The following is a 17,325-nucleotide window of genomic DNA, read 5'->3' as shown; positions in this document are numbered from 1 at the left end:
TTTTAGACTAAAATATGATTCCTGGGTAAATATTTACGACACTCTTCCACAGCCTTCTGTGCATGAGATAGTGTTGGCTCCCAGTTTGTTTTAGTTGTAGGCACAAACGCTTCCTCCCTCCTTGAGGCTTTCTGGTCAAGATTAACAGCTACCCCCAGCTGCTGAACAGGGGGGTATGATTGAACAGCTACCCCCAGCTACTGTAGAGAACAGGGGGGTATGAATGTACAGCTACCCCCAGCTACTGTAGAGAACAGGGGGGTATGAATGAACAGCTACCCCCAGCTACTGTAGAGAACAGGGGGGTATGAATGAACAGCTACCCCCAGCTACTGTAGAGAACAGGGGGGTATGAATGAACAGCTACCCCCAGCTGCTGTAGAGAACGGGGGGGGGGGGGGTATGAATGAACAGCTACCCCCAGCTACTGTAGAGAACAGGGGAGGTATGAATGAACAGCTACCCCCAGCTACTGTAGAGAACAGGGGGGGTATGAATGAACAGCTACCCCCAGCTACTGTAGAGAACAGGGGGGTATGAATGAACAGCTACACCCAGCTACTGTAGAGAACAGGGGAGGTATGAATGAACAGCTACCCCCAGCTACTGTAGAGAACAGGGGGGGGGGGTATGAATGAACAGCTACCCCCAGCTACTGTAGAGAACAGGGGGGTATGAATGAACAGCTACACCCAGCTACTGCAGCTGCAGAACAGGGGGAATATTATTTTTTTTACAAGAAACAGTTACAAAGCGTATATATGTTCTACATGGGCTATTTCTTACATATTATTCATAATTTAATTTTCCGTATGAAACAGGACTGTATCTAAACTTATGGTTTCCACTTGTTTACTCACGAGAACGTCTTGAAAAAGTATAGGAATGGTTGATTATTGTAACCGTTCATTAATGCTCGTAAACATTTGATAAGCGCAGGTCACAGTGTTGTTAACTTAGTCTAGGAACACAAGGTGTAACCTCAATCCGGGTACCACCATACTGAAAACACTGCTGTGTGTCTTGAATACACCGCGAGTCCACAGAAGTACGTCCATTAGACCCTTAAATAACTTTCACTGGGTCTTTAGGGTTCCCCGAACACCTCCGCTGGGATCTCACCTTCCTGTATGCTTTATACACCGTGGCATAAGTACCGCTGCCCAGCCTCTCAGTCAAAATAAACTCCGCCAATTTCGGAGGGGCGAAGCCCCCAGCCATCTTTGCCCCGTCACACAGCAGACAGCTACACAAGAAGCGACCTTCGCGTTGCCTGTGGAGCTACTCCATACTGCCTGGCACTCCAGTTGTTGTTGTGATGTAGCGTTAAGACATCGTCTTAGCGAACCCGAAACTTCCTGGAGGTCGACAGTAAACACTTCCTGATTTCAGCCGAAATTAAAGGGACAGTAGCATTTTGTGTCGGCCGAGTGTTTAAAGAGACAGCTACCATAGTGTCATCATAAAGCGTAGCCCTTACAGGCGCTGTTAATAAGGGTTAACCATGTTGATAACCTTTGTGCTTGCACTGGTTTACATCTGTGCAGGCCATGGGGTCGCATACAAAATAAAAACACTGTCATTCGCAGCACAACCTTTATGTAATGAAACGAAACGAAATGTGTACTTTGAGCGCAACATTTGTCTTCATTCGGGTTCTGTCACAGCAGAAGCTATCTGAGACAACTACCGTCCGGTTTTAATAAAGCCTAAAAACCGGATGTTCTAGTGTAAATTCATTTTCCCACATATATTATAGAATCATATCTGTTTGACAAAGCAGCTAAAGTTTGGAGCAAACATGTTTTACACGAGATTGAGCACTAATTAATCAACGTTTCTCTTAATATACAGTTTTTTTTGTTTGTTTTAATTAAGACTGTTTTATAAAAGTGTATCATATTGTATAGACGTATATCTCTTAGGAAAAAAAAAACTACACAAAAAGGACATCGCATTGGATGTGCGTAAACAGGATATTGTCAGAATATTAGTGCTATCCATAACCTAATGACACATTGTAATTGATATGAGAAAATTGCATGTGATGCATTTTTCATTGTTTTATTTTCTGTTTATTAAAAAAAGTAAACAAGTACAATCCAACTGAAAGCCTCGATTGAACACAGTGCTAGTTCATTTTTCAATCTGGGTAAAGCCGTCCGGACAGGTCACTAAAACAATGCGAAACGTCGTTAAAACTATACCACACAATTACTCCATCACTATAAATAATAAAAAGAATAATCATTAACATTTCATGTGCTTTAATTAATCAAAATGCTCATGGAAAACCTGTCCGAGCATGGCACGACATCAACGAGACACGTCATACAAAATCTACCACACAATTAAAAAAGGACGAAAACTAATAATAATCATTTTTATTGTGCAGACTAGAGATTTTTCAAGACGTTTTGCATTGCCTTTGTGTCCTGCCCGTGCACTTTTGTCTCCAGTAGGAGTTAGAACATTTTGAGTGCTGAGTGCCAGCACTCTGCTACACAGGAAGTGCTTAGAGTGCCAGCACTCTGCTACAGGAAGTGCGGAGAGTGCCAGCACTCTGCTACACAGGAAGTGCTGAGAGTGCCAGCACTCTGCTACAGGAAGTGCGGAGAGTGCCAGCACTCTGCTACACAGGAAGTGCTGAGAGTGCCAGCACTCTGCTACAGGAAGTGCGGAGAGTGCCAGCACTCTGCTACACAGGAAGTGCTGAGAGTGCCAGCACTCTGCTACACAGGAAGTGCTGAGAGTACCGAGAGAGTGTGGAGCACTGAATACCGGAGGTGCTGAATGGCTTGGCACGGAGATTCCAGTGCCGAGAGGCTTGCACATGTGTGCTGGCAGTGCTGAATACATTACATTGTGTGTGATTTAAATAAGAAAATAAGAACATAAGGAGGTTTACAAACGAGAGGAGGCCATTCGGCCCATCTTGCTCGTTTGGTTGTTAGTGGCTTATTGATCCCAGAATCTCATCAAGCAGCTTCTTGAAGGATCCCAGGGTGTCAGCTTCAACAACATTACTGGGGAGTTGGTTCCAGACCATTGTTGGTGCAGCTCATGCTATGCCTTAAGCTATGTCACTGTAGATGTTTGTATTGTGCGCACATTTTTAGTTTCGTGAATATGATTTATATTTAGTTGCTGTTGAATTTGATATTTTAACATTTGTTATTTTTTCAGGGGTTCTTTACATAGAAAGGACAGCCTCAATCAGCTGATACACAGGTGCGGGTGAGGGCGTTTTCATGTTGGATGCAGGTGCAAAACGCATTGCCCCAAAACACGCTGTAAGATATATGTGCGCACACTTTGACATTTTTATGTAGGCAATAGACATAAATAAGTTTTACAGAAATTTTAATTTTCACGCCAGTAACGGGCGATAATTTACCGGTAATTAAAAATAATTTTGTCATTGATGCCAATTGGGTCCACACATTAGGGGGCGCTGTGGGCGTATTTATCCAGTACTTATTCCATCCCACATAACAGCTTCCAGAACAAGAGGCATTTAGTTGAGAGGTTAAATGAACAGGGGTTTAAAAATGGCAGACTCCATAGTTGCACGTTTGTCTGTCCAGGAGAAGCAGATATCTCTGCTGACCCAGGAGATCGGGAGGCTGTGAGCCGCGCCAGGACCAAGGGAGCCGCTTTATCTGCCTGCTGCAGCCCGAGCAGCCCTGAGCTGGAGATCCTGCGGACCGAGAACGAGAAGCTCCGGTATCAGATAGTGCACCTGCAGCGGAGCATACAGGCAGAGCTCGCCCGGGAGACAGCCGCGCAGGACGGCAAGGAGGCTGCGAAGAAAAACGAAGGAGAAGCAACAGGGAAACTGCAACTGGAGAGGGGCAAGGACAAGAGAGTGGTACAGAAAAGCACACAGGTACCGCCACCAGGCAAACTGTTGTACAGTACTGTATTCATTATAGTAGTACTGACAGTAGTACTGTAATAGGCAGTGCCGTGCCCGTGACCATGTGATCATTCAGATACAGTATATATAGTTATAGCTGTCCAGAGTAATGCGTGGATCACGTGCGAGCGAGTTCTAGATATCTATGTCATCTGTTAAGCTAGCCGACATACCGGTACCGCACTGCAGTCTATTCAGCATTGTGCCACAATGGGCAGCACTGTGACAGTGCGTTGGGTATGGAACTCTCGAGTCTGATCTCCAGATCGCCTCATATACAATATCTATCACTTTTGAGACTGTTTCTATAAACACATCCAGCATTTGTACAAGCACCTGCTAACCAAGTATTTATTTAATCCCTCTATCAAAGGCAGGGCTGCTGTCTTGCCCATCTTAACTGAAACTGACTTTCTAACTACAGCTGGGAGATGCAGATTCTATGCAAATGGCTTTCTTCATATAATCCCAATGTTACTGTAGAGCTGTTCCCTTGCCAGTCGAAGAGTAAATAGCTTCTATTGCTAAATGGCGTTTTATTGATTTGGCATGCATGCTGTTTCCAATGATTCTGAGGAGCTCCGGTTTCTGATGCTCCTACACAGAGACTTATACAGCATGTTTCTGTATTGAAGAGAACTCAGAAGCATCAGAAACAGGAAAGAGTAATGAAAAAAAGAAAAACATGGCATTCGACACAGTGACAGATTACCAGGGGCTGTTCAAGAAGGGCTTTCAAATGTTACTGCATTCCGAATCCCTAGACTAGTCCCATTCATTGTGGAGTTGCCACCGTATGACCCCAAGCTTCTTGTGCTGCTTGCAGGGCCCTCCCGACACCTCCAAGCAGAACGAGAAGAAGGAGAAGAGAGAGAGCAGCGGAGGAGAGGGGCACTCGGGAGAGGTAACGCCGCTAGCTGGGAGGGGAGTTAAGTCAGTAGCGGCTAGCGAGGTCAGAGCACAGGAAGGACACCTCCACTCTAGCAGCTAGCGAGGTCAGAGCACAGGAAGGAGATCACCATTCTAGCAGCTAGTGAGGTCAGAGCACAGGAAGGAGATCACCACTCTAGCAGCTAGCGAGGTCAGAGCACAGGAAGGACACCTCCACTCTAGCAGCTAGCGAGGTCAGAGCACAGGAAGGAGATCCCCACTCTAGCAGCTAGCGAGGTCAGAGCACAGGAAGGAGATCCCCACTTGTTTAGATTACAAATTAGAATGGAACAATGATATTTTTCTCCATTACCATAACTTTATTTTTTGCATGTGACCCCAGTGTTATCTCCACTTGCCTGCACCTAGTCATTTGTTAATTTGATTTATTAATGCAGCATTTCCAGAATTTCAGTTTGTTTTTTAAATTGTACTAAGTACTGGTACCGGAAAGCACAATTAGTTTAGGCTGAAATAGAGAAGATCCAAACACATGTTGTGTTTAGGCCTGCGTCTTCAATGATGCGCATGTACTGTATCTGGCACATTTTTATTGCTTTGTGTTTTGGGGGATTAAAAGAGTGATGACCAGTGCCTTGATTTACATGACTGCAGGTTCTGCTGAGAATATCCAGGGTCTTGTAACGTTTTTAATTGTAACATTACTTCAGCATATTCCTGTGCCACTGTTTTAAACACAACCCATCCCAGTGCATTGCTGTAGGTCTCCTGGTCTCATTGCAGCTTGACCATTGCGGTCAGTTTGAACTGCAGCGAGGCTCTGTACCACAAAGCAGCACTCAGCAGTCTGTGAGATCTCTTCATATTCCTAATTGAAGTATAAAATACTGGCAAAGAACTAAAACATCTTCAACAGAGGAAAGGGACAGCTCTGAGATTGCTGTTACTAATGGGAGGCAGCTCTGATATTAGTGGGGCAGCAGTGTGGAGTAGTGGTTAGGGCTCTGGACTCTTGACCGGAGGGTTGTGGGTTCAATCCCCAGTGGAGGACACTGCTGCTGTACCCTTGAGCAAGGTACTTTACCTAGATTGCTCCAGTAAAAACCCAACTGTATAAATGGGTAACTGTATGTAAAAATAATGTGATATCTTGTAACAATTGTAAGTCACCCTGGATAAGGGCGTCTGCTAAGAAATAAATAATAATAATAATAATAATAATAATAATAATAGGCCCCTGATAAATCTGTTCTGTATTGCACTTCTCATCACAGCATGAATTATTCACACCCCTAGGGTTACTAACAGTAGTTGTTCATGCAGCTATAAGGGAGGAACAGTTTGTTTCACATCAAACTCCTGGCTCCTGATCACTGAAATAATACACTTAGTGGAAGCTGGTACTGAAACCCTTAGCACTTCTTTAGCAGGTAGTTCATTATATTTAGTGGGACAGATTGTGGGTGAAAGTCAGTAAAAACTAGTTTTAGACCATTGATGCTTGTAGAAGCTGAGCGGGTGTCCTGTGTCTTCCTGTCAGCTCCACCCCTGGCCTGCGTACATCGAGGAGCGCTTGAAGCTGTACGAGGAGCTGAAGAAGGAGAGCGACTCCATCCTGGCAAGCAGAGCAGCCACCCACAGCAAGCCCATCACAGTCACACTGCCTGATGGGAAGCGAGTGGAGGGCCAGGCCTGGGGACCACACCCTACCAGATTGCCTGGCAGATCAGGTACCTCCTGAAGCTGAGTGCTGCTCTAGAACACAGCCTCCCCCGAGCACACATTCACTGTGCTGCTCTAGAACACAGCCTCCCCCAGGCACACATTCACTGTGCTGCTCTAGAACACAGCCTCCCCTGAACACACATTCACTGTGCTGCTCTAGAACACAGCTGCCCCTGAGCACACCTTCACTGTGCTGCTCTGGAACACAGCCTCCTTTGAGTACACATTCACTGTGCTGCTCTAGAACACAGCCTCCCCTGAGCACACCTTCACTGTGCTGCTCTGGAACACTGCCTCCTTTGAGTACACTTTCACTGTGCTACTCTAGAACGTAGCCTCCCCTGAGCACACATTCACTGTGCTGCAGTGTAAGACTTAAGTGGGTTCCTATTACCTGTCAAACGTCTGTATTTGCATTATTCTGTCTCCCTTTCTTCCTCAGATAAAACTTTAAATCTGCATTGTTGCTTGTTTTGGAATGACGTTGTTTTGCTGCATACATGTAGTGATGGTTCCAGAATTCATTTTGAAAAGCTGACGCCAGTCAGCTGGCCTCCAGGGGCATGTGCCTCCTGAGCCCCATTCCACACTTGTCCAGGCCCTCTCAATCGCACAGTTCATTAAGTAATCAAACATCAAACCAGGTGGCTGTGCAAATGGAGTCCGACTTGGTTCCAGGCTGTCCCTTCACTAAGATGGCCGCCAGCCACCTAACCTTCACCCCCACACACGTGCACCTGTGTGCAGAGCCTGTGTTGTCACTGCTCATGTCACACACCTGTTTGACAAAACATCTGCTAGCAGCCCCATGTGATGCCTATGTATCTGCTAAATAAGTGTCATTATGCCCTGGACTTCCCTGACCTATGCACATGTTACTGGATCCTCAGCTGATGCACTATCCCTGCACTATTGCACTACTATGTCATTGTAGATAGAACTTGTTGAAATCTTAACTTGTTGCATCCTAGTTCATATTGTATTTTAGTAGTATTGTTTGCACTTACTGTAAACTACACTGTATTTAAATATGAAGCTTGCAGGCCCTCTCAATCGTGACTCTGTGTGTTGTGTGTGTGTGACTGTGTGTTGCTGTGTGTGTGTGTTGCTGTGTGTGTGACTGTGTGTTGCTGTGTGTGTGATTCTGTGTGTTGCTGTGTGTGTGTGTGTGTGACTGTGTGTGTGTTGCTGTGTGTGTGTGGCTGTGTGTGTGTGTGACTGTGTTGCTCTGTGTGTGTGTGACTCTGTGTTGCTGCGTGTGTGTTTTGCTGTGTGTGTTGCTGTGTGTGTGTGACTCTGTGTGTGTGTTGCTGTGTGTGTGTGACTGTGTGTGTGTGTGTGTGACTGTGTTGCTGCGTGTGTGTGTTGCTGTGTGTGTGTGACTGTGTGTTGTGTGTGTGAGACTGTGTTGCTGTGTGTGTGTGTGTGTGACAGTGTTGCTGTGTGTGTGTGTTGCTGTGTGTGTGTGACTCTGTGTTGCTGTGTGTGTGTGTGTGTGACAGTGTGTTGCTGTGTGTGTGTGTGACTCTGTGTTGCTGTGTGTGTGACTCTGTGTTGCTGTGTGTGTGATTCTGTGTGCTGCTGTGTGTGTGACTGTTGCTGTGTGTGTGACTCTGTGTGTGTTGCTGTGTGTGTGTGACTGTGTGTTGCTGTGTGTGTGTGACTCTGTGTGTGTGTGACTCTGTGTTTTGCTGTGTGCGATTCTGTGTGTGTTTGACTATGTGTGTTGCTGTGTGTGTTTGACTCTGTGTGTTGCTGTGTGTGTGTGTGTGACTTTGCGTTTTGCTCTGTGTGTGTGACTGTGTGACTGTGTTGCTGTGTGTGTGTGACTGTGTGTGTGACTGTGTTGCTGTGTGTGTGTGACTGTTGCTGTGTGTGTTGCTGTGTGTGTGTGACTCTGTGTTGCTCTGTGTTGCTGTGTGTGTGTGACTGTGACTGTGTTGCTCTGTGTGTGTGTGTGACTCTGTGTGTGACTGTGTGTGACTGTGTTGCTGTGTATGTGACTGTTGCTGTGTGTGTGTGACTCTGTGTTGCTGTGTGTGTTGCTGTGTGTGTGTGACTGTCTGTCTGTGTGTGTGTGTGACTCTGTTGCTGTGTGTGTGTGACTGTGTGTGACTGCGTTTTGCTGTGTGTGTGACTCTGTTGCTGTGTGTGTGATTCTGTGTGTTGCTGTGTGCGTGACTCTGTGTTGCTGTGTGTGTGTGACTCTGTGTTGCTGTGTGTGTTGCTGTGTGTGTGACTGTGTTGCTGTGTGTGTGACTGTGTGTGTGTGTGACTCTGTGTTGCTGTGTGTGATTCTGTGTGTTGCTGTGTGTGTGTGACTGTGTGTTGCTGTGTGTGTGTGTGACTGTGTGTTGCTGTGTGTGTGTGTGTGTGACTGTGTGTTGCTCTGTGTGTGTGTGTGATTGTGTCTGTTGCTGTGTGTGTGACTGTCTGTTGCTGTGTGTGTGTGACTGTGTATTGCTGTGTGTGTGTGTGACTCTGTTGCTCTGTGTGTGTGTGACGTGTGTGTGACTCTGTGTTGCTTTGTGTGTGACTCTGTGTTGCTGTGTGTGTGACTCTGTGTGTGTTTGACTCTGTGTGTTGCTGTGTGTGTGTGTGACTGCGTTTTGCTGTGTGTGTGTGACTGTTGCTGTGTGTGACTGTGTGTGTGTTGCTGTGTGTGTGTGACTGTGTTGCTGTGTGTGTGTGACTGTGTGTGACTCAGTGTGTTGCTGTGTGTGTGACTGTTGCTGTGTGTGTGACTGTTGCTCTGTGTGTGACTGTTGCTGTGTGTGTCTGACTCTGTGTTGCTGGGTGTGTGACTGTGTTGCTCTGTGTGTGTGAGACTCTGTGTGTTGCTGTGTGTGTGACTGTGTGTGTGACTGTGTGTTGCTGTGTGTGTGACTGTGTGTGTCACTGTGTTGCTGTGTGTGTGTGTGACTGTGTTGCTGTGTGTGTTTGTGGCTCTGTGTTGCTGTGTGTGTGTGTGTGTGACTCTGTTGCTGTGTGTGTGACTGTGTTGCTGTGTGTGTGTGACTCTGTTGCTGTGTGTGTGTGACTCTGTGTGTTGCTGTGTGTGTGTGACTCTGTGTTGTGTGTGACTGTGTATTGCTGTGTGTGTGACTGTGTGTGTGAGACTGTGTTGCTCTGTGTGTGTGTGACTTTGTGTGTTGCTCTGTGTGTGTGTGTGTGTGACTGTGTGTTTCTGTGTGTGTGATTCTGTGTGTGTGTGACTCTGTGTTGCTGTGTGTGACTGTGTTGCTGTGTGTGTGATTCTGTGTGTTGCTGTGTGTGTGTGACTCTGTGTGTGTGTTGCTGTGTGTGTGTGAGACTCTGTGTTTTGCTGTGTGTGATTCTGTGTGTGTTTGACTCTGTCTGTTGCTGTGTGTGTTGCTGTGTGTGTGTGTGTGTGACTCTGCGTTTTGCTGTGTGTGTGACTGTGTTGCTATGTGTGTGTGTTGCTGTGTGTGTGTGACTGTGTTGCTATGTGTGTGTGTGTGACTCAGTATGTTGCTGTGTGTGTGTGACTGTGTTGCTGTGTGTGTGTGACTTTGTGTGTTGCTCTGTGTGTGACTGTGTTGCTCTGTGTGTGTGACTGTGTGTGTGACTGTTGCTGTGTGTGTGACTGTGTGTGACTGTGACTCTGTGTTGCTCTGTGTGTGACTCTGTGTTGCTGTGTGTGTGACTGTCTGTGTGTGTGTGACTGCGTTTTGCTGTGTGTGACTCTGTTGCTGTGTGTGTGTGACTCTGTGTGTGTGTGTGACTGCGTTTTGCTGTGTGTGTGTGACTGTGTTGCTGTGTGTGTGACTGTTGCTGTGTGTGTGTGTGAGAGACTCTGTGTTGCTGTGTGTGTTTGTGTGTGACTGTGTTGCTGTGTGTGTGATTCTGTGTGTTGCTGTGTGTGTGTGACTCTGTTGCGCTGTGTGTGTGTGACTGTCTGTTGCTGTGTGTGTGAGTGTGTGTTGCTCTGTGTGTGTGACTCTGTGTGTGTTGCTGTGTGTTTTGCTGTGTGTGTGACTGTTGCTCTGTGTGTGTGACTGTGTTGCTGTGTGTGTGACTCTGTGTGTTGCTGTGTGTGTGATTCTGTGTTGCTGTGTGTGTGATTCTGTGTGTTGCTGTGTGTGTGTGTGTGTGACTGTGTTGCTCTGTGTTTGTGTGTGACTCTGTTGCTGTCTGTGTGTGTGACTCTGTGTTGCTGTGTGTGTGTGACTGTTGCTGTATGTGTGTGACTGTGTGTGTGTTGCTGTGTGTGTGTGACTGTTGCTCTGTGTGTGTGTGACTCTGTTGCTGTGTGTTGCTGTGTGTGTGTGACTCTCTTTGTGTTGCTGTGTGTGTGACTGTTTTGATGTGTGTGTGACTGTGTGTTGCTCTGTGTGTGTGTGTGACTCTGTTGCTGTGTGTGTGTCTGTGTTGCTGTGTGTGTGTGACTCTCTTTGTGTTGCTGTGTGTGTGACTGTGTGTTGCTCTGTGTGTGTGTGTGACTCTGTTGCTGTGTGTGTGTCTGTGTTGCTGTGTGTGTGTGACTCTGTGTTGCTGTGTGTGTGACTGTGTTGATGTGTGTGTGTGTATTGCTGTGTGTGTGACTCTGTGTTGCTGTGTGTGTGTGACTTTGTGTGTTGCTGTGTGTGTGTGACTGTGTGTTGTGGTGTGTGTGTGTGTGTGACTCTGTGTGTTGCTGTGTGTTGCAGGTGTACTGGCACGCCAGTGCTCACATTCTCGGGGAGGCGATGGAACGGTTCTACGGGGGCTGCCTGTGCTATGGCCCTCCAATTGAGAACGGCTTCTACTACGACATGTACCTGGATGACAGGTGAGTGAACAGGAGATGCATGTCCTATAGCTTGCCTCTTAGATAGGGATAGAATGGAACGGCCATACATGGAGCTCCTTTTCATTGAGAAAACTTGTGTTCACCAAATATCAATGAAGTATCAATTTGTTCAAATACAAGCAAAAGGTTCAAATACAAGCCAGGCTGTATCTGTGTGTGCTGGAGGCTGCATCTGTGTCTGTGTGCTTGAAGCTGTGTCCTCGGTCTGTGCTGTGTCTGTGTCATGCTGTATCTGTGTGTGTGTGTATGTGTGTGTGTGTGTTGGAGGCTGTGTGTGTGTGTTGGAGGCTGTGTGTGTGTGTGTGTGTGTGTGTGTGTGTGTGTGTGTGCTGGAGGCTCTGTCCTCGGTTTGTGCTGTGGCTGTGTCATGCTGTATCTTTGTGTGTGCTGGAGGCTGTGTCCTCGGCTTGTGCTGTGTCTGTGTCATGCTGTATCTGTGTGTGTGTATATGTGTGTGTGTTGGAGGCTGTGTGTGTGTGTTGGAGGCTGTGTGTGTGTGCTGGAGGCTGTGTCCTCGGTTTGTGCTGTGTCTGTGTCATGCTGATTCTTTGTGTGTGCGGGAGGCTGTGTCCTCGGTCTGTGCTGTGTCAGTGTCATGCTGTATCTGTGTGTGTGTGTGTGTGTGTGCTGGAGGCTGTGTCATGCTGTATCTGTGTGTGTGTGTGTGTGCTGGAGGCTGTGTCCTCGGTCTGTGCTGTATCTGCGTGTGTGCTGGAGGCTCTGTCCTCGGTTTGTGCTGTGTCTGTGTGTGACAGTCTGGCTCGCAGTGGTGACGTCACGGACCAGGAAGTACAGAAACCAAAACAATGGATGGGCGGGTGAAGCTGAATGCTACTGCATTCAGCGTATTTAATTAATCAAATAAACAAAAACAAAAGATTTATACAATGAACAAAACACAAAACAAAAAGGCACAAGGGCCAAACGAATAAACAAAGACTGTTTAGCAGTTGTTTTTAAATGTCGTTATGTGCTCTCGCTCTCGCTCTCTCCCCGTACTCTCCTCTGTACACTCCACACCTTGCAACCCGGGCAGCTGCAGGTTCTTATACTCTGGACGAGGGGTTAACTAGCTGTTAATTATCTTATTACCCCTCGGCCACAGTCTGCACGCGTTTGGTAAGGATGCGTGACTGTCAGCTAGTTAAATAATCAGTAGCTGATCAGTCATGCATCCTCACAGGGTTTTTAAATATAAGTAATAAAAGACGCAGCGCTTTTATCCGCGCCACAAACAAAAATACAAATAATAATACATAGGGGCGGGACACTCCGCCACACATGCCCCCCCTTGTGCGCAGCACACATGGCCTTTTCGGCCACCTCCCCCCTTAGTTCCCAAAGTCCCGGCTAGCAGTCCCGGTGCAGGAACAGGGGCAGCAACGGACCAAAGGTGGCGGCCACGGTGGGATGTCCTCCTCCCACCCAAACAGGCGTAGCGTTCCAATGGCCCGCGCACAGGCCGGCTCCTCTGGCCAAAAAATTTTTGGGGGTGGTCTCCAGACCTGCCCCCCCTTCTTCGTGGCCGGCAGCTGCCCTTCATGGGGCTCCAGCCACAATATTTCCTGCCGCGAAAGTGCGGCTGGGGGAGCTGGTCTCCTGACCCCCCCCCTTTTCCGTGGTCGGCAGCTCCCCTTCATGGGGCTCCAGCCACAGTATTTCCTGCGCATGGCAGGACGTAGTGACCCCAGGCAAAACAGGACACTCGGGAGGCGAAGGTAGCAGCTGCAGACCTTCGGCAGGCAACGGCAGCAGCAGCGGACCCTCGGGGGGGGGGGGGGGGGGGGCGACGGCAGCAGCAGCGGAACCTCGGGATGCGACGGCAGCAGCAGCGGACCCTCGGGAGGCGACGGCAGCAGGAGTGGACCCTCGGGAGGCGACGGCAGCAGCAGCGGACCCTCGGGAGGCGACGGCAGCAGCAGCAGCGGACCCTCGGGAGGCGACGGCAGCAGCAGCAGCAGCGGACCCTCGGGAGGCGAACTCGGGAGGGGAGCCCCTGGCCATGGAGGCGGCAGTGGGAGCTCCACTTCTCCCTCGTTCCCTGTAACTGTTGGCTCTCCAGGCGATGCGGAGCAACAGGCATCCCTGGGCGGTGCGAAGCAGGCATCCCTGGGCGGTGCGAAGCAGGCATCCCTGGGCGGTGCGAAGCAGGCATCCCTGGGCGGTGCGAAGCAGGCATCCCTGGGCGGTGCGAAGCAGGCATCCTTGGGCGGTGCGAAGCAGGGCAGGAGCAGTCCCATGACGGTGGATGTGGAACCAGCAGGTATTCACCCTCTGCTGGTGGAGCTGGGAGGGGAAAGCAGTCCTCCCATGGTGGTTGAGGCGGAACCAGCAGGCATTCACCCTCTGCTGGTGGAGCTGGGAGCGGCAAGCAGTCCTCCCACGGTGGTTGAGGCGGAACCAGCAGGTATTCACCCTCTGCTGGTGGAGGTGGGAGGGGCAAGCAATCCTCCCACAGCGGTTGAGGCGGAACCAGCAGGCATTCACCCTCTGCTGGTGGAGCTGGGAGCAGTAAGCAGTCCTCCCACGGCGGTTGAGGCAGAACCAGCAGGCATTCACCCTCTGCTGGTGGAGGTGACGGAGGCAGAGGCAGCTCTTGCTACTCTGCTCCTGGCAGCGGTGGAGTCAGAAGCAGCTCCTGCTGCTCTGCTCCTGGTGGTGGTGGAGACAGAGGCAGCTCCTGCTGCTCTGCTCCTAGTGCTGGAGACGGCAGCAATGGCTCCTCTCCCTCTGGCGTTGGAGACTGCAGCAATGGCTCCTCTCCCTCTGGCGCTGGAGAAGGCAGCGATGGCTCTTCTCCCTCTGGCGCTGGAGAAGGCAGCGATGACTCTTCTCCCTCTGGCGCTGGAAACAGCAGCGGGGCCCCTCCCATATCTGCAGCCAGGTAGTTGAGCACCATGGCTGCGATGTCTGGGAGGGATGCTGGGTGGTGTTTCTGTTCCCAGGCCTCCCAGCGCTCCCTATCTCTTGCCCACAGGAGGTTGATCACAGCAGGGAGGGCGTCCACGATATCCCTCTCAGGCTCCGCCAGCCAGTCCCAGATCCCCTCTGAGGAGAGTGGACCAGTCCGCCTCGGAGGATGCAGAGGCAGCTCCTGCTCCTTTCCCTCGGACGGTGGTGGTGGAGGTGAAACCAGCAGGTATTCTTCCCCTGCTAGTGGAACCTTGGGCTGTGGACACTCGGCCTCCCGCCTCTTGGGGCTGTGGACGGACCGACCCCTCATCCTCCGGTTCCTGCTCTGGGCCATCCTCCTCCCACATGGGAGCAGGATGTTCAGGCTCCTCCTTCACCTGTCATGGAGGGGGTTGGTCGGGTGCTACATGCCCAACCTCACCAACGGCAAAGCACCATTCCTCACCCCTCAGACAGGTGCTGCTGCTGTTTCCTCCTTCTTCCCATTATTTAATTTGAAAAAAAAACGAACAAACAAAAAAAACGCACTTTTCTGTCCTGGTCCTCTGTACACTCCACACCTTGCAACCCGGGCAGCTGCAGGTTCTTATACTCTGGCCGAGGGGTTAACTAGCTGTTAATTATCTTATTACCCCTCGGCCACAGTCTGCACGCGTTTGGTAAGGATGCATGACTGTCAGCTAGTTAAATAATCAGTAAGTGGGGGAGCTCCCGAGTGGCACATCCAGTAAAAGCACTCGCTAGGGTGCAGGGATGCGCTCTATAGCCGGGACGTCGCGAGTTCGAGTCCAGGCTATTCCACAGCTGACCGTGGACGGGAGCTCCCAGGGGGCGGCGCTCAATTGGCCGAGCGTTGCCCGGGGAGAGGGAGGGTTAGGTCGGTCAGGGTGTCCTCGGCTCACCGCGCACCAGCGACCCCTGTAGTCTGGCCGGGCGCCTGCGGGCTTGCCTGTAAGCTGCCCAGAGCTGCGTTGTCCTCCGACGCTGTAGCTCTGAGGCGGCTGCACGGTGAGTCTGCAGAGTGTAAAGAAGCGGGCGGCTGACGGCACACGCTTCGGAGGACAGCGTGTGTTCATCTTCGCCCCTCCCGAGTCAGCGCAGGGGTGGTAGCGGTGAGCTGAGCCTAAAAAATAATTGGGCATTTCAAATTGGGGAGAAAATAATAAAAACTAATTGGCAACGACTAAATTTAAAAAAAAAAAAAAAAAAAAAATAATAATAATCAGTAGCTGATCAGTTTGTGCTGTGTCTGTGTCATGCTGTATATGTGTGTGTGCTGGAGGCTCTGTCCTCGGTCTGTGCTGTGTCAGTGTCATGCTGTATCTGTGTGTGTGTGTGTGCTGGAGGCTGTGTCCTCGGTCTGTGCTGTGTCAGTGTCATGCTGTATCTGTGTGTGTGTGTGTGTGTGTGTGTGCTGGAGGCTGTGTCCTCGGTCTGTGCTGTGTCAGTGTCATGCTGTATCTGTGTGTGTGTGTGTGTGTGTGTGTGTGTGTGTGTGTGTGTGTGTGTGCTGGAGGCTGTGTCCTCGGTCTGTGCTGTGTCAGTGTCATGCTGTATCTGTGTGTGTGTGTGTGTGCTGGAGGCTGTGTCCTCGGTCTGTGCTGTGTCAGTGTCATGCTGTATCTGTGTGTGTGTGTGTGCTGGAGGCTGTGTCCTCGGTCTGTGCTGTGTCAGTGTCATGCTGTATCTGTGTGTGTGTGTGTGTGTGTTGGAGGCTGTGTCCTCAGTCTGTGCTGTGTTTTTCTCTTTAGCAGTCAGTCGGTTGCAGTCAGATGATTGTGCTGTTTGTGACTCGCATTTGTTTCCATGGCTTTCTGTCTGAGTCTCATATAGCTCTTAACTTGCTCTGCCTGTGCTCGCTGCCCTGGATCATCACTGCTCCGTTGTGGTGGATGTTTAGAATTAGGGCTTGAAGTTTTCGGGTTTTATTTTTGATCACATGATGTCCCTTTAATTAAACTATATATCAAAACAATGTCACTTGTTTTTACCTTTACATAAGAAGAACATAAGAAAGTTTACAAACGAGAGGAGGCCATTCAGCCCATCTTGCTTGTTTGGTTGTTAGTAGCTTATTGATCCCAGAATCTCATCAAGCAGCTTCTTGAATGATCCCAGGGAGTCAGCTTCAACATTACTGGGGAGTTGATTCCAGACTTCCACAATTCTCTGTGTAAAAAAGTGCCTCTTATTATTTATTATTTTTTTATTTTTTTTAATAATATACTCATTGCCAATTATTTTTTATTATTTTCTCCACAATTTGAAATGGCCAATTTATTTTTAAGCTCAGCTCACCGCTACCACCCCTGCGCTGACTCGGGAGGGCGAAGATGAACACACACCGTCCTCCGAAGCGCGTGCTGTCAGCCGACCTCTTTTTTTCACACTGCGGACACACCATGCAGCCACCCAAGAGCTACAGCGTCGGAGGACAACGCAGCTCTGGGCAGCTTACAGGCAGGCGCCCAGCCAGACTACAGGGGTCGCTGGTGTGCGGTGAGCCGAGGACACCCTAGCCGACCCTACCCTCCCTCCCCCCAGGCGGTGCTCGGCCAATTGAGCGCCGCCCCCTGGGAGCTCCCGTCCTCGGTCGGCAAAGGAATAGCCTGGACTCGAACTCGCGACGTCCAGACTATAGGGCACATCCTGCACTCCACACGGAGCGCTTTTACTAGATGCGCCACTCGGGAGCCCCCAAAAAGTGCCTCTTATTTTCTGTTCTGAATGCCCCTTTATCTAATCTCCATTTGTGACCCCTGGTCCTTGTTTCTTTTTTCAGGTCAAAAAAGTCCCTTGGGTTGACATTGTCAATATCTTTTAGGATTTTGAATGCTTGAATCAGATCACCGCATATTCTTCTTTGTTAAAGACTGAACAGATTCAATTATTTTAGCCTGTCTGCATACGACATGCCTTTTAAACCTGGGATAATTCTGGTTGCCCTTCTTTGGACTCTTTCTAGATCAGCAATATCCTTTTTGTAGCAAGGTGACCAGAACTGAACACAATATTCTAGATGAGGTCTTACTAATGCTTTGTAAAGTTTTAACATTACTTCCCT

At 49.3% G+C, this 17,325-nt stretch overlaps 1 protein-coding gene and 1 pseudogene across 3 annotated transcripts in view; one reads left to right on the top strand and one right to left on the bottom strand.

Moving 5' to 3' along the window:
* LOC117428104 (serine/threonine-protein kinase ULK3-like) overlaps positions 1-1,406 on the bottom strand; it is a 59,088-nt gene extending 57,682 nt beyond the window's left edge. For 2 of the 3 annotated variants that reach the window (XM_058994853.1, XM_058994854.1), the window contains exon 1: positions 1,123-1,405. In XM_058994853.1, the coding sequence (XP_058850836.1) occupies positions 1,123-1,221 (99 nt within the window). In that variant the 5' untranslated portion in view covers positions 1,222-1,405. Of the gene's footprint in view, positions 1-1,122 lie in introns of all 3 variants that reach the window. The other variant, XM_058994852.1, reaches the window with a different exon arrangement.
* A 1,896-nt stretch (positions 1,407-3,302) lies between these two features.
* The window catches only part of LOC117428303 (threonine--tRNA ligase 1, cytoplasmic-like), a 36,978-nt pseudogene continuing 22,955 nt past the window's right edge, over positions 3,303-17,325 (top strand).

This window comes from Acipenser ruthenus, chromosome 21, assembly GCF_902713425.1.
Source record: "Acipenser ruthenus chromosome 21, fAciRut3.2 maternal haplotype, whole genome shotgun sequence".
Lineage (NCBI taxonomy): Eukaryota > Metazoa > Chordata > Actinopteri > Acipenseriformes > Acipenseridae > Acipenser > Acipenser ruthenus.
The sequence above is the reverse complement of the archived record's forward strand: the minus strand, read 5'-3'. Positions and strand labels throughout refer to the sequence as shown.